At 54.4% G+C, this 22909-nt stretch overlaps 2 protein-coding genes and 1 long non-coding RNA gene across 6 annotated transcripts in view; 1 reads left to right on the top strand and 2 right to left on the bottom strand.

Annotated features, from left to right (window-relative positions):
* Window positions 1-3454, bottom strand: part of SEC13 (SEC13 homolog, nuclear pore and COPII coat complex component) — a 35069-nt gene extending 31615 nt beyond the window's left edge. The window contains 1 exon segment of the mRNA XM_039231386.1: window positions 3086-3454. Within this exon segment, the coding sequence (XP_039087317.1) occupies window positions 3086-3439 (354 nt within the window). The 5' untranslated portion in view covers window positions 3440-3454.
* A 557-nt stretch (window positions 3455-4011) lies between these two features.
* On the top strand, window positions 4012-5997 carry LOC120231317. The gene is made up of 3 exons (XR_005528303.1): window positions 4012-4122; window positions 4596-4749; window positions 5908-5997. It is a non-coding gene; the product is annotated as an uncharacterized LOC120231317 (long non-coding RNA).
* Window positions 5998-7456: 1459 nt separating this feature from the next.
* ATP2B2 (ATPase plasma membrane Ca2+ transporting 2) overlaps window positions 7457-22909 on the bottom strand; it is a 112299-nt gene continuing 96846 nt past the window's right edge. For 2 of the 4 annotated variants that reach the window (XM_039231385.1, XM_039231381.1), the window contains 4 exons: window positions 21141-21352; window positions 20868-20975; window positions 18936-19118; window positions 7457-10575 (listed from right to left, as the gene is read on the bottom strand). In XM_039231385.1, coding sequence (XP_039087316.1) covers window positions 10264-10575; window positions 18936-19118; window positions 20868-20975; window positions 21141-21352 — 815 coding nt within the window. In that variant the 3' untranslated portion in view covers window positions 7457-10263. Of the gene's footprint in view, window positions 10576-13392; window positions 13448-17539; window positions 17712-18935; window positions 19119-20867; window positions 20976-21140; window positions 21353-22909 lie in introns of all 4 variants that reach the window. The other 2 variants (XM_039231382.1, XM_039231384.1) reach the window with 2 other exon arrangements.

The following is a 22909-nucleotide window of genomic DNA, read 5'->3' as shown; positions in this document are numbered from 1 at the left end:
ATACGGTACATAATTAACCCTGACATGGAAGGAGAAGTACTTTAACAGTGGTTTATGTGCACGGTAACACCCTGGGCTGCTGGTGCTGGCAGACACGAACTGGGGCTCGGAGGAGGAGAAACTTGCCCGGTGGCACAGGGGTAAGTAAAGTCCAAGCACAGGGAATACCATGAGCAAAGGCGGGGGCGGGGATGGCAACTAGTCGTGGCTACTTTTGAGGGTAAAGAGGCACCCTGGGGGAGCTCTGTCATTCCCTTCCTGGATGACACAGCTTCTGACATTACAGGCAGTTTTTTACGTAACAGGGTTAACACCTAAGACTTGGAGAGCTGGTTCAAGTTTCTCCTGAAGTTGCCCCCTGCCCCACCATCTGTGACCGATCCTAGTCTGTCACTCACTGGGATCCAGGGCCTCGCAGCTTATAGGGCTGGAACCCAGCGGCCACGGTCATCACCCTCCTATGCACTCTTTGAGGTCCAGCTCAGATCATGCCCCTCTTCTTGAAGATTCCCAAATTCCCCAACCTGCTGGACTCCTCTGAATATCTTAAGCACTTAATGTCTACAGCACTTTACACTGTGTTAAAATTTTTTATTTATTTTTGAGAGAGAGCACGTGCGTTCATGTGCAAGCACAGAAGCGTGGGGGGGGGGAGGGGCAGAGAGAGAGGGAGACACAGCATCTGAAGCAGGCTCCAGGCTCCCAGCTGTCAGCACAGAGCCTGACATGGGCTTGAACCCACGAACCGTGAGATCATGACCTGAGCTGAAGTCAGATGCTTAACTGACTGAGCCGCCCAGGTGCCCCCACTTTACACTGTTTCTTCTCTCAACACAAAATGAACACCAGGGTCTGTGTCATCCACAGTTCTGAATCTTTTAAATCACCCAAGCACAGTGCTTTGCAACCAAAAGGAACTCAGTGACTGCTTGCACAATGAATAAGTAAATTAACAAAACCAGACTGCTTTACTTTGCTCAATCACTATTCCCTTTAAATTCTTGGGACAGAAAAGGACTGGAAGGGAGGTCTCAGTTTGGAATTGTATTTCTTCTCTTTTTTTCTTTCTTTTTTTTTTTTTTTTTGAGAGAGAAAGAGATAGCAAGTGAGAAAACGGAGGAGGACAAAAGGGGGGGAGGGAGGGAGGGGGAGAGAGAGAGAGAGAGAGAGGGAGAGAGGGAGAGAGAGAGGGAGAGAGGGAGAGAGGGAGAGAGGGAGGGAGAGAGAGAGAGAGAGGATCCCAAACAGGCTCCAAGCCCAGACTGCAGCCTGACTTGGGGCTCGATCTTATGACTGTGAGATCCTGACTCTGAGCGGCAACCAAGAGTTGGATGCTTCACCAACTTCAGCTGCCGGGGCACCTGAAACTGGTATTTCTTATCACCTCTCCCATTTCATTTTTTTCCGGTACAAGCCCTGCAGGTATAAAGTCTGACTTGAATTTTCGGAAAGGTGGACACTGGAAGAGGGCAGTTGCAAAGCAGTTCCAAAGGAAGCAGTACATCGCAAGGACGCACCGGTTTTTTCGTCAGATTCTAGACTCCCTAACAAGCAGAGCTCCAAGGTCTGCAAAGGCAAGTACCGAAGACAAAGAGTCTCTTCCTCCTGCCAAGCTGTCTGGGTTACAAAGTACTCTCACAGATGCCCCGGGAAGGACAAAGGGCAGAATGAACTGGAGCCACCTGATAACTAAGACGACGAAGAAACCCACAAGAGGGAGCACTAGCCAAAGTCAAAGAGCTCGTTCAAGGGGGGGAAGGGGGGTGGAAAAAGAGCCCCACCTGTTAATTCCCAGCTCGCAAAGCTCTCCACTCCACCAGCCTGCCTATCTACAATATAAAGTAGTTGTTACCCTGACTTCCCTAAATCAGTGGCTGAGGGCTAAGCAAAGTCAGGAACACAGTTTACTGGTTAGTTTTGCCCTAGGTCACCAAAGGGCCTTAGGGAAAACCAGCATTAATTTTTAACCATCCTCATCCACCAGCCAGGACTGGTGGGAACCGCACTTCTTAACAAGCGTTCTCTCTTTTCTTTTCAAGCTCTTTTCCAAAAAAGTCCTTCCTCCCGAGCACCTCACGTTGTCTGGTCCTTGTTAAGTAGTAAGAGACAGCCCTTAAAACAATTCAGTCCTTCAGAATCGGCTGGGGAGTTAAAATTTCATTTATAGAGCGCCGAATATCAGAGCGTGAGAGATTCTACTCAGCGGCTGAACAATCAGGGGCCAAAAGAGACGGGTAATTTCAAACCCTGCAGAGCAAGAACTAAACCCAGTGTCCTCACTTCTGGTTCATCCAGGTTTCCTCAAAAAACCCAGGCACACCCAAATTTCCTGAGAGCACTCGTTTACTCTGGATCTCCCCCCTCCAACCCCCCTGCCTGGCTCCAGCGACATGATTTTATTCATTAGTTACCATTCAGTCATTCACTCAAAGAATAAATGTGGAACGACTGTACACTGGATCCCAGAGATTTAAACAACTGAGCCCCAACCCCGGAGGGTCATTTGAAGGCTCATCCTCACATGAGTTTCTTGGAAGTGCCCATCATACCTGCGGGCCCTACGCCGAGCAACTGTTCCCCATACATCTCTGCAAGGAGAGGTGATAGGCGGTGGAAAGGACTGGCTAAGAGGGTTCGAATCTCAGCTCTGCCACTTAGCAGCTGTATAAGGGGCTTCACCTCTCCGAACAAGCTCCCTCACGTGTAACGTGTCAATAATAACAGCACCTATTCTGCAGGGCTGTTAGCAGGCGGAGATTATGGACAACGCTTGGAACTTGCTAAGGGTTCGGGATATACAGTAGCACCTACGGTGTTCTGGGTTTTGTTTTCAATTGTTGGGGGAAGAGGGAGAGGAGGAAAAAAAAAAAAAAAGCAAGAGACGCGGCAGCAAGGCGGTCCGCAGAGTTCTAAGAGGTTCTAAGGCCTCCCTCTGGCCTCCCCCTCCGACAGGTTCCGAGGGACAAGACCAGAGCCCCGCAAACCTCGAAGCGGGGAGGGGGAGCTGAGGGGCCCCGGTCTGGGGCTTGAACGTCCGCACAGTCGTGGAACCCGGGAGGGCCGCGTCCCCGGACCCCACACTCACCATGGCTGCGACGGTGGGCAGCTCCCGGTCTCGGACGTGGCAGCTCCCGGCGGCGCCCCCGAACAGCTCACTTCCGGCGCCGGGCTGGCCGGCGGTCGGACCGCGGCGCCAGAGCCTCCGGGTAGCAACACGCTCCGCTCGCACGAAAGGTCCGTGCCTTTCCCGGGCGGTGCCCCGCCCACCGAAGGCCCCGCCCCTTCTGCGTGCAGAGCGTCGAGACCAAAGGGGGTGGAGCTCTCGCTTCCGAGGCCAGGCTCCTACCCCGCGCTTACGGAATCCGTAGCTGTAGCTGGTCTTCTCTCCGGAAGCGCCCTTCCCTTTTCCTGGGATCCGTACACGAAAGGAAGGATTCATAACCACAGCTTCACCTCCCTCCCTGCGGGTGTGGGTGCAACCGGCCTTAGGGTGAACCTTGTAGGATGAGTCATTTTTAGGGCGGTGGGTAGACTGGTCCTAGTGCTTTCTTGTTCGTCCCTCCTGAGGACCCAAAGTTGGGATCAGAGGCAGAGAAGGGCAGGGAATGCCAGTTCCCAGAGGCTGAGCCCTCTCACCCTGCCTTTTCCAAGAATTGGGAGCGAGCCAACGCCTCCGAACTGCCCCTCCCCCACAGTCCTGGGATCCTGTGAGTCTGGTCTGCCAGGTGGATACCCCAGGCAGGGGGGGGGGATGTCAGCTAGGCTCTTGAAGCTAGCACCCAGAACCTAAACCCCGGTGTCCCCAACCCCTAGGTCCCGGGCTTCCTCCAAGCACAATGAGAATGCAGTACTGCTGGACGGAGCCCGGAAGCTCCCCTCAGCCGCACGTGGTCTGGCAGCCCAGGACCCCTCACGGCGTTAATGAGTCCAGTGACGTAGGATAGAGTCTAGGCACCCCTTGTTTAAGTCACAATCCCTCAGTTTCTGTCTTGACACTAGACGGAAGAGTTCTAGATGGTGATGGTCACTACTGGAGGGCAGATGTTAGGGCTCAGAGAGCGTGACGGACCTAGAGCATCAGGGAACTTCGGAGCGGGGGCCAAGGTTGTGGGGTGTTCAAGAGTTAAGTGCTGGGCGTCCAGGCGGTAGCCCACCCTTCCACCCCCACCCGAGATTCAAGATTATTTCCCCCTAATGGGAGAATATTGCAGGGATGTTGGCGGTGGCGCTTAAAGTGGAGCAGGGGCTCAAAGGGGCCAGGGTGCTTGGGTGTCCTGTTCTTCAAGGGCCAAGCCCTGGCCTTTAATCTGTAGCTGCACCCTGATTCTCTGGGTGCGTTACCTCTCTCTGAGCCTTGCTTTTCTCGAGTGGAAAATGGGGACAATGATATTTTTGATATAATACAAATAATATAGTTGTTAAAGGATTCCCCCCGAGTAGGCATTGAAGTTGGAGAGACTGGGGATTTGGGAGAGACGATGCAGTTGTATCTTATTCATTAAGGTATTTGCTGGTGGGACTGTAATACAGAAGTTTCGAGGGCCAGTTCTGGCATCGCGACCGTTAGGATCACTCGTGTATCTTCTCCTTCCTAGGTGGGTGTACCCTTCACCTCTCCTGAGCTGCTGTCTTCTCGTCTGCTAAGTGGGGATTATAATACCTATGCCGAAGGCTGATGTTGGGAGTAAATGGTCTCTGGGATGTGAAACTGTTTGGAAGCTGGATGGGCTCATCGTGCTTGGTCTGGAGGTCAGTTCTCCCTCAGAAGGGCTGGCCTTTAGCGTGTGTGCGTGCGTGTGTGGGGGTGTGTGTGTTGGTGGGGGGAGGTGCACATGTGCAACCCTCAAGCTTTGAACCAACATTGAGACTATCTCTTGGTCTGGGCACATTCTTGTTTTCTGCTATTGCTCAGCAGTGGTTTGCAAAGTTCAGATTCTTAGGGTGCCAGGCTCCCCTCTGCCTCCCCCTCCCCAGTAAGGGATCCCACCTACATCCTTTGTCCATAGCTCCCATCACCTCCCTCCAGTTGATTCTGGACCCCAAATCAGGCCCTTCTTATCTTTCCCCCATTTGTACCCCTACCTCCCAGACCCTCTGTCCCCAAATCTCTTCCTCCTCCTCCTCCTGAGTCTTTCTTCCTCCCCCTCCCCCCCCCCCTGCCAAGTCTTTCTTTTTGGGACTGTTCGCTGTTTCTCACGAAAGGTCAATGACTTATGGCAGGTTCAACTTCTCTCCCTCAAATGGTGGATGTTTGAAAAGGTTGACCTGGTGGAAGGAGACAGACGCCCACTGAGCCATGCACCCTGGGGCAAAGCGCCTTTCCCTCCCAGAGACTCAGTTTTCCCGAGTCAAATCCACAGAGGGCGAGGACCCTGCGGAAAAAGGCCTTGTGATGTGTACCGTGTCTGCGTTTCCACGTGTGCATTTATTGTTATTGCTCAGTATAGTGTTGAAAAGGCAGACAAATCCCATTAGTTACAAAGAGCACAAGCCAGAGATACAGAGAAAATAAAGAGTGTACAATAAGAGCACAGTCACTTCCCAGCCCCCATTGCCCCAGAGCCCCCCCCAGAGCCCGGGCAGCTCGTGGAAGCTGGAACGGCACCATTTCCTCGCTACTCTGTTATAAAATATGTGCACACAAGAGTTAGCAAAGTGTGGCGACCCCCGAGAGGAAAGGTCCGGAGGGAGAGCACCACAGGCATTACAAAACAGACTTCGGGGGCTGAGAAGGTCCCAGAGCAGCCTCAAATGTCTTGTGTTTGCTGGAGGGGGTGATGGCTGATGCCCGGGGCCTGGGAGCCCCTTCTCTCTACTTGGGTGAGTAGGATCTCTACATCACAATCAGGAGAACTTGCTTTGGAACTTGGAAAGGACCTGGGGATTTTCTGCTGTTGTTTGATTTAGGCCTTGGGTCTGGAAGACCCGAAGTGTTCAAGAAATGCACCCCTCCCATCTTCTGATGGGATCTCGGACACTATGGAGAGAGTTTTGGGTGGGAGGCACGTCACAGTGCACCTGGCTGACAGCCTCCTGTAAGTGGATCAAGAGTGGGCAGGGGGCCAGGGTGGGGTGAAGGTCCAGGAAAGAAATGGCTGCATCCCAAAGGACCTATCATGCAACCACTGAAAAAACTTTGCATAAAGAACAAGAAGTGAACTCCCCCCGCCTCCCAGCGCCCCCCCCTCCCCAAAAAATAAAAGCAGTTCAGGAGAAGGAGATGGGAATAAATGTTTCTCCATGAGGAGAATTAGAAATATAAGCAACCGGGCCACACATTCTGGTAGCTCCAGGTCTGGGAGAGAGCCTTCTTTCTCTTCTGGACTGGGGAAGGTGGAGGGGTGACTCCAGCACACCCAAGGTGGGTGACTTTGGGTCCCAAACTGAGCTTGGGAGGGGACTTGGTGGCCTCTCGTGTTGATGCCCTTGCTTTTCGGGTATAGGCAAGATGTTGTCGGGGGGAACATCCAGCCTCCCCCTAAGATTTAGGACATCTTTGTGTTTCTCCTGATGAGACGCTCTATTTAGCGACCCTGAGTGAACAGTGCTTACAATGGCAGGAAGATGTTTGCGCATCGAATCACAGGGCCTAGCGTTTGGGGTGGGGGAAGGGCAAGGGCTGGGAGAGGACTTGGCAACATTTTAAAGTTTACTTGAAAGAACAGCTGTGAGACAATAACCCGCAAATTCTGTTTAAAAAAAGAGAGAGAGAGAGAGAAGGGTATTTATCCTATCACATGATAAAACGTATAAAGCCACAGTAATTAAAACCGTATGGCTGGTGCCAGATGAGACACCCGGATAAGGGGACAGAAGAGAAATTCCAGAAATAGACCCGAATCTATAAAAGCCATCAGTATGTGGCGCAGGGGGCATTTCAACATGGTTGGCAAAAGAGTGGTTGCTTGGGTGGCAGAATACCCAGGCTGAGACGGGTCCAGAGCCCTTGGCCGGGGACCGTCATTGCCACTGGTCTGGTCTCAAAAGCAGAGAGTGCTCTGTGTTCCAGTTGGGACAAAGGAGGGCAGGGGCCGTGGTGAGGGGTTGGTGGGAGCCATCGAGGCTGCTTCTGGGTTAGGGAGAGCACTGCCTCAGCTGCAGGGAGGACACACTTCCTCCCTCGCCCACCTCCAAAAGTGGATGATTCTCCAGCGTCAGGGGCCGCTAAATGGGCCCTTCGCCCTTATCTGTTCAGGGGAGACGAGTTGCTAAACTTAGACCTCAGCATGAATCTGCTACCTTCTCCTGGAGCCCTCGTCCAGAGGACAGAAAAGCAGCTCCGTGGATGGTGCAGTCCCAAACCAGGAAAAAAATATATACATTACAGAAGATATATGTACTGTGTTCTGTTCGAGTTTGGTTTTTTTCCTTTTTTTTTTTTTTTTTAAAACCACAGACAGCTCAGAATCACACTGCGGGAGTAAGAAGAGTCAGCAACTGAAGCATAACCATTGCATAGTATTAAATGAACAGAGACGGTGAGTTCTTTATTTACAGTTATTGTCTAGATAAAAAAATTCATAAAAACAGATGAATGGTCATAAATTATTTACCCCCTAATGGGGTGAACTGCCAAATGTACCCCATGCTGCTAGATAAAGGACGCAGAGTGCAAGCTGTATGAACTACAGTGAGTTTGGACAAACCAATCATTTCCTGTGTGCGTGTGCGTGCGTGCGTGTGTGCGTGCGTGCGTGTGTGTGTGTGTGTGTGTGTGAGCATCCATCATTCCTGACAAGAAGAGCCCAACGCGGATGTCGGGTGTCCTCCGTCACTTCCGCTGCTCCCTGTTCTCCAAGCGAGGCTCCCCTCAGAGAAACCCCTCCTGGTTTTCCCTGTGTCCTGGCTCCAAAAAAACAGGGAGCACAGTTGTGCAAGCGCAGCTTTCCTGGCGTCGCGGGATGAGGTCATGGACACAAGACTGGAGCGAAGAAGGTGGGGAGATGGAAAACCTTGAGAAAAGAAACTACGAAAAACCACGGTGATCCAGGGCTGCTCCACGTTTTCCACGTGCGGGTCTTTGCTTTCTCGGCAGGTGAGCAGTGGGCTGGCTTCTGGTGGTGTTTATGTTGGAATCCAATAGGCGTATCTGAGGGCTGGTCACCCCTTTGGGGATGCAGTTTCCTCTGCTGGGTACATTCAGAGATATTCCTTCACGACATGCAGGTGATGCTCTTGCACACAGAAGGTCCTCCTTCCGGGAAGGTTTTGCCAGGTGGGATGGGCTGACTTGGGATCCCAAACCCTCAGGTTTTCTTCACGGCCACCCAGACGTAGGCCCTCCCAGCTGACTATGGCTCTTTTCCCGAGTGGCTCTCATCTTGTGTGTGGAAGAATTCTCTGGGCCTTGAGAAGGGAAGGGCCGAGCAGACACAGAGCAACTGTGGGAAGGGTCGGCGTGAGGAATGCGGGTTTTGCAAGCGAGGTGAAAAAGTGTTTGGTTTTCCTCGATGCATGGGACGTCATCGATCATGGTATTCAAAATGTCTTTTGCACTGTACAAGTTTATGGAAAAAGATTGTATGCTGAAAAGTCTCAAAGCAAACTTTGTATTAAATACAAAAGTTCTTTTATGAAAACAGCTGATACCCACAAAGTGCTTAGCAGTTAAGAGGCTGACGTACAATTAAATAAGCTCTCGTTAAGTGGGGTTCCTAGTGCCGTTATTGTCTTGGGGCGAAAATAACCACCTTTTCTCACCTGTGATACTGTAGGGTTTCAGAATGGCTTTCTGTCTGGGAAAGCAAGACTTGCCGTCGGAAGGCTACAGTATATATTGCGACTACAGGAAGACAATTTGGTTTAAAAATCACACTGAATACATCTCAATATACACATCATAAGGTTCGTTCGGATCTAAATAGTGCAGAGAAAAAGGCTATTCTTCTTCAAAAATAAAAATAAAAGCAGCAGGCCTTAATGATCCTCATTCAGTATGCCAACAGCTCAGACGCTGCAATTTATAAGTAAATAAACTTCTAAATTACTAAAAAAAAAAAAAAAAAATCAACACAGTAGCATTTATAATATTGCGACACTACCTCCATCTCTGTACGGACAGTGCCAAAGAGAACCTTTTTCTGAAATGCTCTTAGTAAACTCAAGCGAGTTTCATCGAGAGAAAAGTCTTCAACCAGAGCTTGGCGGGCCCCGTCATCCTCGGGCCGAGCCGGCTGTTAGGAAGCCTTCTCTCCTCCTCTCCCTGCGTCTACAGAGCACGAGCATGGTGTTAACCCCCTCTGGATGGACACTCGGTAGCGTTTGGCTTCTGCCTGAGCCGCCCACGGTAGTGACATAATGGAACGGAAACAGCAGGCAAAAATCAGAGCATGGCTATTGTAAAACATCAAGGATGCAATCCAGGGAAGTGTCTGTTGGGCTGAGCCGTCTTTCTAGCATCCCAGCCACCAGCCACCAGTGTTCTTAAACCGTACAAATAGCCAAAGACGTTATCTACAGGTTTGTAAACAAATTACATTCTTGTTTTAGGACATAAATAAGTTAAAATAGAGCAATTTAAGCGGAAACAAGGCAACATGCCGGCAAAAAAACTTTATATATCCTTGTGTGTATATATATATATATATATATATATATATATATATATACCTATCTATATGGACGTATACAGTCTCGGAAAAGTATACGTTGATATAGATACAAAGAAATGGATATAACCTTGTGAGTGTCTATGAAGTTCTTCGGTTCCATTGGTGCAAATTTACTAGGTGAGTTAAGCTCTGCAGTTTCAAAACGTTGTTAAATTAACCTATGCAACTGAGACCATGCTGTGCAAGCATTTCAAAAACTCACAGACCAGTGGATTGGATAAATAGTCTCAGAAAAGAGTCTGTTGTCAGTTCCCGCCTAAGAAAACAAACAAAAAACCCTCCCCGACCCCCTCCCTCCCCCCAAACCAAACAAGGGGAGGACTGGAAGTGTACAGTACATTCATGCAGGGGACGTGGTGGCCTGGCGGGTGCATGGCTGGTCCATGTTCGCGGGCGGGAGCCGGGAAGGGCTCCTTCTGGGAAAATCGCTCACTCCTGTGAGCCTCCCCCCACTCCCCCCAAGGAGACCCCGCCCCTTGCCTCAGAGTGAAAAAGAGTTCAAACAGCATCGCAGCCAGAAAAAAGGGTCTGTTGGGTGGAAATGTTGGTTTTCTCGCCAGTATTTGGTTTCCTGTTGTTGCTCGTTGCTGCTTGGGTGAGCTGGGTGCCTGGATGGGTGGGGCCCGGGGGTGGGTGGCGGCGGGGTCCTCAGCTAAAGCGACGTCTCCAGGCTGTGGATGGGGCTCCCTGGACTTGAAGAGGTAGCTGATTTGCTTGTGTCGGTCGTCAGGTTGATCCCGCTGTCGATGGCGCTGTTGTTCTTGTTGAGCGACGAAGGCGGGCTCGAGTTCTGCTTGAGCGCGGCATCTTCTTCCAGGTCGGTGTCGTCGATGAGGGGGATGTGGGGCTGGGAATCTTCGATCCGGAATTCGGGGTGAGCCATGAAATTATGGATGGAGGTTCGAGACTCAGGCTTTTCTAGACCTTCATAGAGAGAGCTACGGAACGCCTTCACGACGCGAATCTGCAAGGGAAGCACAGGGGTGAGAAGCACCGCCCTGGGGAGGGGGCCTGGCAGCCAAGCTGGGGGGGGGAGGGGGGCTCGGAGTCGGGGTGGGGGGAGGGGTTAGGGCACAGCAGGCGGCTGGAATCCACAGTCGCTGGGTGTTATGAGCATGGGCAGGAGGGGGAAGAATGGAAGAGGGGGCTCAGGTTATATGCATCCATGAGGTTTTAAAAACTGCTTGGGTTTTGGTCAGAACTACGGTATTAGGACAGGAGGAATCGAGCCCCGTCACAGAGATGGTGGGAAAGAGTGGTTAGAGGAAGCATAGTCCACTCCGGCCGGCACCCAGACCTAGTGAGAGACTGAGCCTTGTTAACTTTAGAGCAGAAGTTCAACCATGCAGTAGGGGTGCGGGACCAGGTGGGAATAGAGGAGGAAGGAGGAGAGGCTATTTTTAGAAAATCAGTCTTCAAAAAAACCACACACAGTTAAGAAACCATACAACATGGAACAGATAACGTGTCACAAACAGAAGAGGAACAGAAAGGGGGGAGACAGTTGGATGAGCTGGGATGGGGAGAGACACACGAGGAACATCAAACCGAAGGCAGCAAAGCAAACCAAAGCCAACTCAGGGCTTTCTGGGGTGCAGAGCAAAGGCAGCCAGAAAGCACGAAGGAGCCGGCTGACTGATGACATTCATGGGCGGGAGCATGCCACGGTGAGGGGTCAGGAACCACACGGCACACACAGACAGACACACGGCTACACTTGGAAGCCTGGACAATGTGAACGGAGGTCTTTGTACCCAACGTTTCTTTCCTTCATGCATTTGGGAGGTAAACACTCGAGTATTGACTCAAAGCCCTGGCCAGTCATTGGAGTTGGCTTTGGGGTCTCTTATTTCCTTGTATTTTATTTACTTGTGCTTTGAAAACACAAAACCCCCCAAAAAGGAAGCCAGAATCAGATGGCCAAACCCAGCCCTGCGTGGGATTCTAGGGAGTGTGGACCTGAGCCACAAAACAGCACATTCTTTCATTTTCTCTGTCTTCGTTGGAAGTCCAGATTCTCTGAACCGTGAAAGGGGGTTGGATCCTGAGTCTTCCAGCCTAGCGGAGAGAGCCCTGGACTCAGAGTCAGGAAGACCCGAGCCTGAGTCCTGGCTCCGGCACTTTTGGTGCCTTGACCACGGGCAAGCGGCCACACTGCCTCACTGGTCGTCGTCTGTCCTGTCTCACGGGCTGCAGAGGAAGAGGACCCCCGTGTTGAAGAGAGGGGTCCCTTCTCCAGACTCTTGGGAAAGGGAAGTCCTGCCTGTCATCTCCAGGCACAGATGGGACTTGGGACAAAAAGGTGCTTTCTCCTCTGGTCTCAGCCCCAGCTCAGAGCAGAGGCCGTGGCAGGGGGAGTCTCGCGGCCTCAAAGAACAGAACGTCAGCCAAGGTGACTGTGGAGCGGAGAGGGGTCCCCCCCCCCCCCCGGGCCGAGGCTGCCTCCGCACCACAGGCCTGCGGGAGGCAGGTGGCCGCTGGGGCCCTCGTGGGGAGGCCCTAGTGGTCCAGGATTTGTAGAACTTTCAGCTAAACCCAGGGGTAGCTAGCCGCTGGGACACGGGTGGGGAAAGCCCGGGCCGTGGAAGTGAGTTTTCTAGGTGACTGCGGCTGAGGATTTTCAGTATCACGGCCCGGGGTTTATCTTACTATTTCAGAGGGAAGTGTTTCTAAAGCATGTAAGATGCCCCTCTGCCTTTCCGTGTAGCGGATACAGAGAAGAATTTAACTTCAAGTTGGTCAGGAATCCTTTTCGGTCTTGGGTAAGACCCCACGGTTTTGATTTCCTTTATTTATTTTTGTTAACTTTGTTGTCAGCCTTCGTGACTAGTTCTGATTTTTCCTTGTTTTCTCAAAATCATCTCTGTCCCTTTTCCTTCTCATGTGCCAGGGCTGGGGACTCCACGGGACCCTCCTTGGTGGAATCATGCTTTACATAAGAGGCATCAGGGGCCCGCAGATGCCAGATGTCTGAGTGCTGGTACTCTGACAAGCATTTCACTGCTCTCAGGCTTCTTTCTCCCTGGATTCCCCATTCGTGGCTCTGTAGCGGCTCTTAAATATTCTGATCTCCTGAGGAGCAGGCCACTACACCCCTGATTAAGTGAAAACAATGAAAAAGGTGTTGCGGGCCTCAGTTTTCTTATCTGTAAAATGGGAATAGTTATCACTGGGACTGCCCAGCCTACTGCCCAGTGTGTTCTGAGGAGGCTGAACTGCAGTCAGATGCTGGCTGGAGCGCCCAGTGGAGGAGGAGAGATGGTGCCAGGACCCTGTCATGTGATTGAAAATGCAGAGGGGACGACACACAATGAGATGCAGGTCCCTCGCCCTCCCCCTGGCATGGAGACAACAGAAAGAATGAACTGCTCTGGACAAGACTGTGGGGACGAGACTTTTCGGGACACCCCGCCATGGCCATCTCAAGTCTCCACTTCGGTTCACTCCGCGGCTGAAATGAAAAAAAATATACGGGAAGAAAAAAAAGCTCTTCCGCCTCCCTTCCCTGCCTACCCTAAAGTGAGATTTTGGGGCATAAACCGCATTTGGGCATGGGGGGAGGGGGGCGGGGTAAGGACCAGGCCTATGGGATTTTAGACATTTTGGTTTCATCAGCACGAAGGGAGCCGGACACCCAGCCCGTGTTGGCGGGCTCTGAGGAAATGCGTGGCCCCGGGCTGGGGCGGGTCCTACATACTCGAATGTTTACCCGGCTTCAGGGAAGCCAAGAGTCTGGGATTGATTCACATTCATTTCAGGCTCAAGGTTAAAGACTCACAACCTCTTTTAATTTCACTCTCTCTTGCTGAACTCTGTATCCAGGGTTCTCTAGCCCTCTAGGGAAACAAACACATGGAATATTCAGACAGTGGAGAGGTCTAGACCCCACCCCAGAAGCAAGCCATTTTCTCACCAACCCAAGATTGCGCTAAGTCAGTTACCAAAACGCTAAGGAGAGGCACAGTTTTCTTTTCTTTCCTTCTTCGTTTCTCCCCTTAAGAGATGCAAACTCCTTGCTCCTAGCAGGCCTCAGAATCAGGGATGTGATGGGGAAGTGGCAACAGGAGATGCCTGGTCTGGTAGTGACCAGAAAGTGGCCGGTTCTGGGTTAGGACCCTGCTGTTCTTGGCTTGGTTTGGAGGAGGAGGACCTTCACTGACACACACGGAGCCTGCTACACACTTGCTAAATACGACAGTGGTCTGAGATGGGTGCAGGTGAGTGCAGCTTGGCCTGGGGTCAGAGCTGAACGCTAATGTCGTCCTCGATCACCAGCAAGAAGGTGCCCTTCTCCCCAGTCCCTGCCAGGCTGGCAGCAATTCAAGCTGCTTTCTTGGCCTTCTAGGCCCCAGAGGACCGACTCCTTCCCACTGTATGAGACTGTGGGCATGGGCACTGGTCCTGGAATGGAACTTCAGCCTCTACAGGCTCCGGGCCTGCGCACTTGTCTGGAAAATGGTGTGCTGTGGTGGGAAAGATGAGGGCTTTGGAGTCAGATCTCTTGCCACTCCCTGGTGTGACCTTGGCCAAGTCAGTCCACTTCTCTGAGCCTCAGTGTCTCTCTCAGGTAGGTGGATATATTGAAGAGACCCCTTCGTCCTATTCATTTGTGAGGCATATGTGAAGTGAAGAGTATGGGAACAGCTTTGGAAAATGCTGAGTGAGGCTCAAGTATAAGACCTTAGGGGTGTGCCTTTAAGTTTCTGGGGGGAAATAACAGACTCATTTTTGCGTCAGTCAGAAGAGGAAGGCACGAGAGAGGACCAGAGTTCCCTCTCTGACCTGCCTGCCACTTGCCTGCATGCGCGTCTGCCTGGCACCCTCCATCTCCCAGTGGTGCTGGGGGAGTGATGTGTGGCGTGGCGGGGGGCTCCTCACCCCAAGGTCATGAGTCAGAAGTCCATCCCAGGGACAGGTGCTTAACTCTTGATAACCCAGGGAACAGTGGTTTGACCCCTTCTAGAATATTCTGGACTCCGCATGCACACGGCTACCCTCCTCTGCTGGGGAATCCCCCAGGAGGAAGGCCCTGCTCAGAGGAGGTGGGAGGCAGCCTACCTTTCCATCCCACCCAGGTTGGGACCCCTTCGCTTAACTTTGGCCACGTGGGAAGAAAGCCTTTGGCTTTTGAAGGGACCCGGCCTGGTAGCCAGAGGGCCCTCAGAGTCCTTAGAGACCAGAGGGTGTGTCCTTGTTACAGCAACTATTCAGAAGGAGGAGGAGGGACTGGGAGTATTCATTTAAAGTTCACGTGGTGACGGTAGTGAGCAAAATGTGTGTGTTGAAACGTACAGCTTGTGATCCCTTTTGGTACCAGTACGCTTGGCCAGGAGGATGGTCAGGCTCCCACAAAGCACCCCGAGTGACGGGCTGGAGTCTCCCACAGAGGGTAGGAATACAAAATGCTCAGGAGGCCAGACGTCAATTGGATGAGGGAGTCACGCCTGACCATTCCCTTTGGGTCCTTGGAGAGAATGGAAGGTGGACAAACATGGGTGTTTCTCGGGAGAAGTGTTGAGAGCTGATTGTCCCTCGGCTGGCCTTCTGGTTTTTTAAAAGGCACAGGAAAAGGTGAGAATGGTACTGCCCAGGTTTGAGATGACCAAGCTCTCTCTCTGGATTAGAAGAGCTACGGGGAGGGGTAAGGCCACTGGGGGACTTCTAAAGGCGGCATGGGTGCCCGGGAGTTCCAGGTAGGCTCTGGCTGTGGCCAGGGCGAAGCACCATGCCTCCAGAAAGAGGCTAACCCGGGACGGACTAAGAGCTGAGTGAGCACCCAGAAGCCAGATGCCGGCAGCCAGACCCAGCCCGGGAGCTGTGGGGTCACTGACGGGGGTGGGGTGGGAGTGGGGGGTGGGGCGGGAAGGTAGCCGGAACAAAAAGAAACGGATTCTTTCTCCAGTGGCTCTCCAGACTGGAACTCCTTTTTCTTTTTAAAGTGATCTCTGGGGCGCCTGGGTGGCTTAGTCGGTTAAGCGTCCGACTTTTGCTTAGGTCACGATCTCGCGGTTCGTGGGTTCGAGCCCCGCGTCGGGCTCTGTGCTGACTGCCGGCTCGGAGCCTGGAGCCTGTTTCAGAGTCTGTGACTCCCTCTCTCTCTGACCCTCCCCTGCTCATGCTGTCTCTCTCTCCTAGAAATAAAAAAAAATAAATAAATAAAATAAAGTGATCTCTACGCTTGAACCCAAATCAAGAGTCATATGCTCTACCAACTGAGCCAGCCAGGCGCCCCTAGACCGGAACACTTGGTCACTGCTCTTCAAGAAAGGAGGTCGTGCTGAGCAAGGCCACCGCTAAGTGGACGTGGGAGCAGGTCAGCTGGGTGAGGCTCTCTGCTGTAAAGGGGAGGAGGATGGGACCAAAGTGTTTCCTGCCCTGAGAAAGCCTAGCAGGGACTTCCTAGTGATAGTCACACAAACGTGACTTGGACGCCATCTGCTCAAAGAGCTCTCCATCCCACCTTGGCTCCCCCTCCCCATCGCTGGGTTTTTGTGCTAACGAATGAACACGGAAGGGCTCTTGGTCCCGTTTCTGCACCCTCACTCTTACCCTGTCTACCTGGCGGGGCTCCATCCACCAGACAGTCACGGGACAGGAGCATATGCCATCAACAGTCTCTCTGTGGCTTGTGTCTCCCAGCAGAGGGTCAGATGGCCCAGGTCCCACCCTGCGTGCGAGTCCTTTCCCACCCAGTGGAACGGGATGCGTGTGGTGGATGTGCTGTGTTCGGATGGGGGAACAGGCCATTTATAAAATATGGACAGGTGAAGCCTAGAGTCCGTTCCTCATCAAAAGCCGGGGGGCTAGAACAGACACACCGTGGCAATCTGAGAAGACCAGAACCAGGAGCTCCCTTACGGTTTGGGAGAGGCTGACTGGAGCCAAGGTAAAGGAGGCAGGTGGCAAAGAGACTTCTTATTCTCTCTGGGGCCTGAAGCCATGGAGGGGTTCAGAAAGATCTAGACAGGCCAGAAATGAGAGAGCCAGGTCAGAGGTGGTGGCATGAGGAGGTGAGCTTGGCAGGGGGGAGGAGGTGGAGGAAGCCAGAGTCCCCAACTGTCCCTGAGATGAGGAAGGGCAGGAAGCCACGGGTTAGACCGGATCCTTCAGGGATGATCTGACACTCAGCCGAGAGGTGAGCCTTGGCCCCCCGTTTTGTACCGGAGGCCAAGCAGAATGGGTCGGGAGCCCTATCCTTTCTAGGAAGGGGTCAGACCGTCTGTGTGCAGGGAAAAGTGTGTGTGAGGCAGCGGATGCCCTCAGATGTACAAGGGAGAAGGGAGAGGCTTCTGAGCTGCTGGGCTGAGGTCTCCAGGCTGTGATCTCCTTGGTGGCCTGGGACCCCTCACCGACTGGGATCTCTGACCTCTCGTGACCCCCCTCTCGGCTAGACCCCACTGTGGCTGACTGTGACCCCTGAGGGCCTTGACCCATGGTAACCTTTCACCTACCTGACTATAAGACTCTGACCTCTTGGCCAATTCTGACTTTGCCCTCATGGGCCGGGCTTTTCCTGACTGAGTATGATCCTAGACTGACTGGGACCCCCTTGGCCTCCTGGCTGACTGCTCTCCCTTGGCCGCCGTGACCCTGTGGTGGGCTGGGACATTTGATCACGGGAAACTGCCCTCCAGACGCTGGTCCTTTGACTGACCCAGACCTTTGTGGCCACTTTCAACCTTCACGACCCCTTAGCTGAGTGGTTAACCCCCTGACCCTGTCCCCAGCCAGCCCTGGCCCACCGAGGGACTGCCACCCCGTGACGGGCAATGCTCTCCTGACCAACCGGGACCCTTCCGATGGCTCTGGCCCCTCAGCCCCCTGGGCCTCGCCACGACGGGCAGCCCCCCTGGGTCCTAGGTGCCCCGGCCCCTGCCCGCCCGGCACTGGCGTCGGTGGCGCCCGAGGCAGTAAGGATTCACACTCACGCCCAGCTGCAGCAGGAGGAAGGCTGGCCGGAGAGGAAAGAGCATTGGACAACGACACGCGACTAGGGCTAGAGAGATTGGCTACGTCCTGGCTCTGGCTGGTGACGGAGGACTGTCTCCGCAAGGCCCCCTGAAAGGAGGCCCCGCTCTTGAAAGTATTGACTACTTCAATCTGCAACGGAGGAGAGAACGAGACAAGTTGCGAGAAGAACGGACACACAGCTACACGACTGACAGGCGCAGCCACGGTGACAAGGACAACGTCACTTAAACCAAACAAAGACTACCAGGCACACTCAAAGCCTCTGCAAGACGTCTGCTCAGCTCCAGGCCCGTGTGTAGGCCCCGGGGTCCCGGGGAGGGCTGGCCCAGGGGGCTGCGTGCTGGGGTCCTGGTCGCGGGGGAGAACTCAGGAGGCCCTCGGGCTGCGACCCGTCCCGCCCCGACCGCGGCTCTCAGCGGGTGCTGTCTCCCGAACCTCGGTCACCCCTAAAACTCGGGGGGCATACCTACTTCTCAGGGGGCTGTGGAGGCCAGTGGGAGGATGCTGGGGGTGCCGTGTGGGGTGTGAAGCAGCCCAGGTGATCTGTTACAGTGGAGTGCTGCGCCCGGTGGACCGAGGTGGGGGCCGGGCAGGACTCCCCGGAGTGATGGGGGGCGGCCCTGCACAGCTCTCCCAGGCGGTCCGGGCAAGGGACCCACCCTCTCTTAGTTTCCTGGTCCCCCGTGTCGCTCACCCCACGGTGCTGCGGACACACAGTGTGAACTAGAGCGCCAGCCTGGGCAGAGGGGCGTGCAAGAGTGTGGGGGCCTGTGTCCTGGGGAAGGACTCCATCCCACGCGTGTGGCTGGGATGTGTGTCCCTGTGCGCACGTACGTGTCTGTGTGTGTGCGTGGGGAGAACCAAACGCTGCTTCCCAGGGCGGCGTCAACACCCTGGCGGAGGGCAGCGTCTGAAGGCCCGGGTGGAGGACATGTACACACAGGTAGAGACGCCAGGACCTCACCGGCTGACCCCCCGGGCCCTGGAGAATCTGGGGTTGGCCCTGCCCTTACAGGGACTGGTGTCCAGCCTGGCACTGCCTCCACCCGCCCCCGGTGGCCGTCCTCCAACCCTGACCCGAGCCCCTCACTCACCTCAGCGCCCAGGCCCCCTCCCCGCTTCGGGGCACCCCCCCTTGAAGCCCATGGCGAGCAGGCCCCCCAGTCTGACCCCTCTCTGGTCTGAAGGGCGAGGTGGAACCTTCCTGAGGAGGCTGCAGCTCCTTCAGCGTGCGTGTGGGGCACGTGGCTGGTGAGATGGGGAGAGCAGGGCCGGGGTCCCGTGTCTGAGATGGGGTGGCATGGAGCACGCCCGTCGTCTCCGTCTCCCGCCCACCCTGGGAGCCTCCCGTACCTGGGTCTGGATCCGATTCAGGCCTCGGAACCACAGGATCTGGCCCCGTCGCAGCTCCCTCTCCGCGTGGTCTATCTCCTCCACGTCTTCATTCAGCTCCTCCTCCGGGATCTCCTCCTTCTGCGTGAGCCTCCCCGCCTCCTTGAGGAACTTGAGCCTGCTGGTCGGGATGGTGGCGATGACCTGCGGGGAGTCCAGCGGCAGGGTGATGGGGGCGGTCCCTCAGGTGGCCTCCTTCCCGCCCCGCCCCCCTACCCCCTGCTCCTCCTCCCCACTTACCTAGTTATGCTCGGCTCGCTCCTTAACTCACCCACCTGTTCCTCAGTTCCAGCTTTATAATTGCTTATTGATTTGCTTTTTAATTCGCTCGCTTATTCATAGTTGGAGGGGGGGCACAGAGGAAAATCTTGGCCTTCAGGTGTTGGATGGATGTGACTTTGACCTTGGGTAAGTCATTTAACATCTCTGAGCTCTGCCTTTCCCATCTATAAAGCTGGGGGCGATTCTCAGAGTTCGAGGAGCAAGCAGGATGCTGTGTCTCAGTTGCTGTGCGTGAGCCTGGCTCATGGCTGGCCCTCAGGTCCCCGGGCTCTTTCCTCCTGATCGTTTGGTCCTCTGGAACCTGAGGGTGGGCAACAGGGGCCCAGGGCACGGGTACCTTGGGGGCAGCTGGGCCTAGCTAGGACTTGGAATGGTTGTCCTCCCAGAAAGGGAAGGCAAAATGGGAAGGGGTATGCCTTTATCTTTCATCATCCTCCAAAGGGCTTGTCCATGGGGCTGAGACCTCAAAGGCAGACCCTATGGGGAGGCTGAGTGACAGAGATCAGAGGCCCCCTTCCCATCCTGTAGGGACAGACGGAGGCTGCCTGGACACTCAGCCTCATGAGTCCTCTGGAAGTTTCAGCATTGCCCACGCAGAATCCTCAGGCGTCGGGGGCTGCTCTCCCGGACACCGGGAACTCCCTGAGGGTGTGGGCTCCAGCAGGATACAGACGGCCTGGCTCTGAGGGTGCCCAGGAAACGGGGTTGCTAAGTCCAGTCTAGTTTATCGGCTTTCCAAAGAGTTGAAAGAGGACCTTTTTGGGTGAAACTAACTTTTCTTCTTTATCTTTTAGTTAATTTCTACTACTGCAACTTCCCACTCCAGCCTGAAACAGCTTGAAGCCAAGAACAGTGTCTCAGGCCAGTTGAGGCTCCCAGTACGTGGGTGATGGAGCACCTTGGGAATAAGGTCCCCTTGGCCCAGATCTGGCTGCAGGTACTTCCCACAAGCACCGCATCCTGGTCTGTCTACAAGCAGTGAGTGCTCTGAAGGAGTGTGCATATGTGTGCGTGTGTGCATGCACGCAGGCACAGGTGCACACGTGCTTAGGACTTGGGCAAAAGTAGGGAGAATGTTCTGGGTCACGGCTGGAAGAGGCTCTACAGAGCATCCAGCCCATGGTTCCCTAAAGCTGGGGAGGATCTCAGACGCAGCACTGAATAGCTCTGAGACAAGGCAGGGCTCACCCTTCTTCTCTTTCCTCAAATCCCTCTGAAGGAGCCTCTGCTTGGTGTCATGCCATTGGTATTTTTTTGTTAGCTTCCATTTATGACAAATGATGCTGATTTTCTAATCATGTTAGCGATATAAAGGGACCTTTTGAAATGAATTTCAATTAAAATAACTGATTTGATTGAAAGAAAATTTCAAGTCAATAACAGGATGAGAGGTACACAGATCTAAAGCAAAAATTATAGCGGTGGTACTCAAAAGCCCAGTGTTTGGGGTCTGACGCCAATGCCCATTGCCCAGGTGCCCAGAGATGGGGAGGGCCTTGCCTGGGGCCAGACAGCGAGTCCAGGGCAGAGCCAGGTCTTATGCCTGGGATTCTTGGATTCCCTGTTCAGTGCTCTTTCTCTCCCCCCGCTGAGAACCCTTCCAGAACTTACCTGTCCCCAGACGAGCTCTCCTAACCCAATGAATATGCACCACATCCACTGGTCCAACTGCAGCGGAGAGCAGCTGAATGGCTTCCCTCCAAACTGCACGATCACTATCTGGAGGTCAAAGGGGAGCACAGGGACAGAGAGAGAGGGCGAGAGACAGAGAGAGAGAAAGGGAGAGAGACAGGCCATCAGGGGCCACTTCAGGGGTCTGGGCCCTCAGAGCACCAGGCTGATCACTGCCCACCCCGGCCCAGGTCACGGTGGGGGCCCGGATACCTGGATGGCAAAGGTGCCCAGCACGATGGTGCAGAAAATCGGGTTCCGGAAGATGCCGTCGAAGACATTGCGCTCGCCGTGGATCTTGCGGGCGTTGATCTCATTGAAGAGCTGCATCATGACGAAGGTGTTGAAGATGATGGTGTAGTGTTCCGAGGGTGGCGAGTGCAGGGGTGCGTTCCTCCCGCTGTCGATCTGGAACATCTTCTCGCCTGCCAAGCCAAGAGGGCGCGAGCTGGGCCAGAGGCCTCCGCTGCGGGAGGCGCCGCGCCCGGAGTGGGGGCCTCTTCTGCGCAGCCTCGTGGGCTGTGCAGACTCGGAGGCGGTGCTCGCTCTGGATATCAGGGGGCAGGGTGGGCTCGCGCTGTGGGGGGCCTGAGTGTGAGCGGAGGGATAACTGAACCCTTCCTTCTCGAGGGAGAAACGCCTTGGGCGCCGCGTAACCTGCCTTTCTGCAGAAATCTGATAAAGGGGGAATGGCAGCCTTGTCGTCAGCTGACACTGCTTATAGAAAGGGACCCCCAGCTGGCACAGTCATCGGGGCCTGGGGGCCTGGGGGCCTGGGGGTGAACTAGTAACCCCTGGCGGAGGCCATGCTGTGGGCTCCCCTGAAAGTGCTGCTTCTTGCAACTGCATGTATCCTGTGCTGAGGCCTCTGGAGGCTCCTGGGACTCTTCTAGGAAACATCAATTGTGACAAGCAGGTTGGGACTTCTAGGCCAGGGGGTGCTGCCTGCAGCTCTGAGCTGTTATGTGAAGGGGGAGGGTCGCCCCACCCCCGCTGCCGTGTGGACGGCCGCGGACGCCAGGCCTGATGCCATTCCCCATCCCTTTGCGAAGCTGCCTAAGCGGGTGCCGGGAGAGCTCGTGGAGTTTTCTGGGGGCGAAGGTGTCGAGCTGAATCCGAGACCACTGAGAGCAGGCGCTCAAGTGGGGAGTCCGGCAATTAGACCAAGAACACGCCCTCCCCTCCTCTCCCCTCCCCTCCCCCACCCGGCAACCTTCTCTCCTGGGTTTTCATTCACGGGGCTTCTTCGAAGACTCTGATCTTTACAATAGTTTTGCCAGCACATCACTTTCAAAGTTTACCCAAGATGGGGCGCCTGGGTGGCGTAGTCGGTTAAGCGTCCGACTTTCGCTTGGGTCATGATCTCGCGGTTCGTGGGTTCGAGCCCCGCGTCGGGCTCTGTGCTGACTGCCAGCTCAGAGCCTGGAGCCTGTTTCAGTCTGTGACCCCCCCTCTCTCTCTGACCCTCCCCTGCTCACGCTGTCTCTCTCTCTCTCTCCTAGAAATAAATAAAAAATATTTAAAAAAAAAAAAACAAAAAAACAAAGTTTACCCAAGAGGGCTTCCCTTCGAGGAGCAGGATCCATGCCCTTACCCACATCTTGCCCTGGATGTTGAGGGCAAGTGCTCATCGTTGGCATGGAGAGCCTCATGTGCAGGGGCCCTGCCTGGCCGAGAACTCCCAGCCGCCCCGCTCACTGTGTGGCTGCGGACCGGCCCCTCCCCCACCCTGGGCTTCGCCGTGACCCCGCAGCCGGCTGTGCCCACATCATCTCTGAAGCGCCCAAGGAAACCCCGCCTGGTCTCTGCCCAGGCTTCAGAGTTGCTGTGCCCTCCAGGCAAGTCACCTCATGTCTGTGTGTCCCGGGGCTCTCAATTGCACGGTGGCCGCACAGGTGACGGCCCCACTGAGTGGCGGGCAAACCTAAATGAAGCAGCCTAAATGAGAAAGCTGTGGAAACAGCTGGTGGTTAGGCAGGTGT

This window comes from Hyaena hyaena, unplaced genomic scaffold (assembly GCF_003009895.1).
Source record: "Hyaena hyaena isolate Hyena2069 unplaced genomic scaffold, ASM300989v1 scaffold_56, whole genome shotgun sequence".
NCBI classification, from domain to species: Eukaryota; Metazoa; Chordata; class Mammalia; order Carnivora; family Hyaenidae; genus Hyaena; species Hyaena hyaena.
This window is presented reverse-complemented; position numbering and strand designations above follow the sequence as displayed.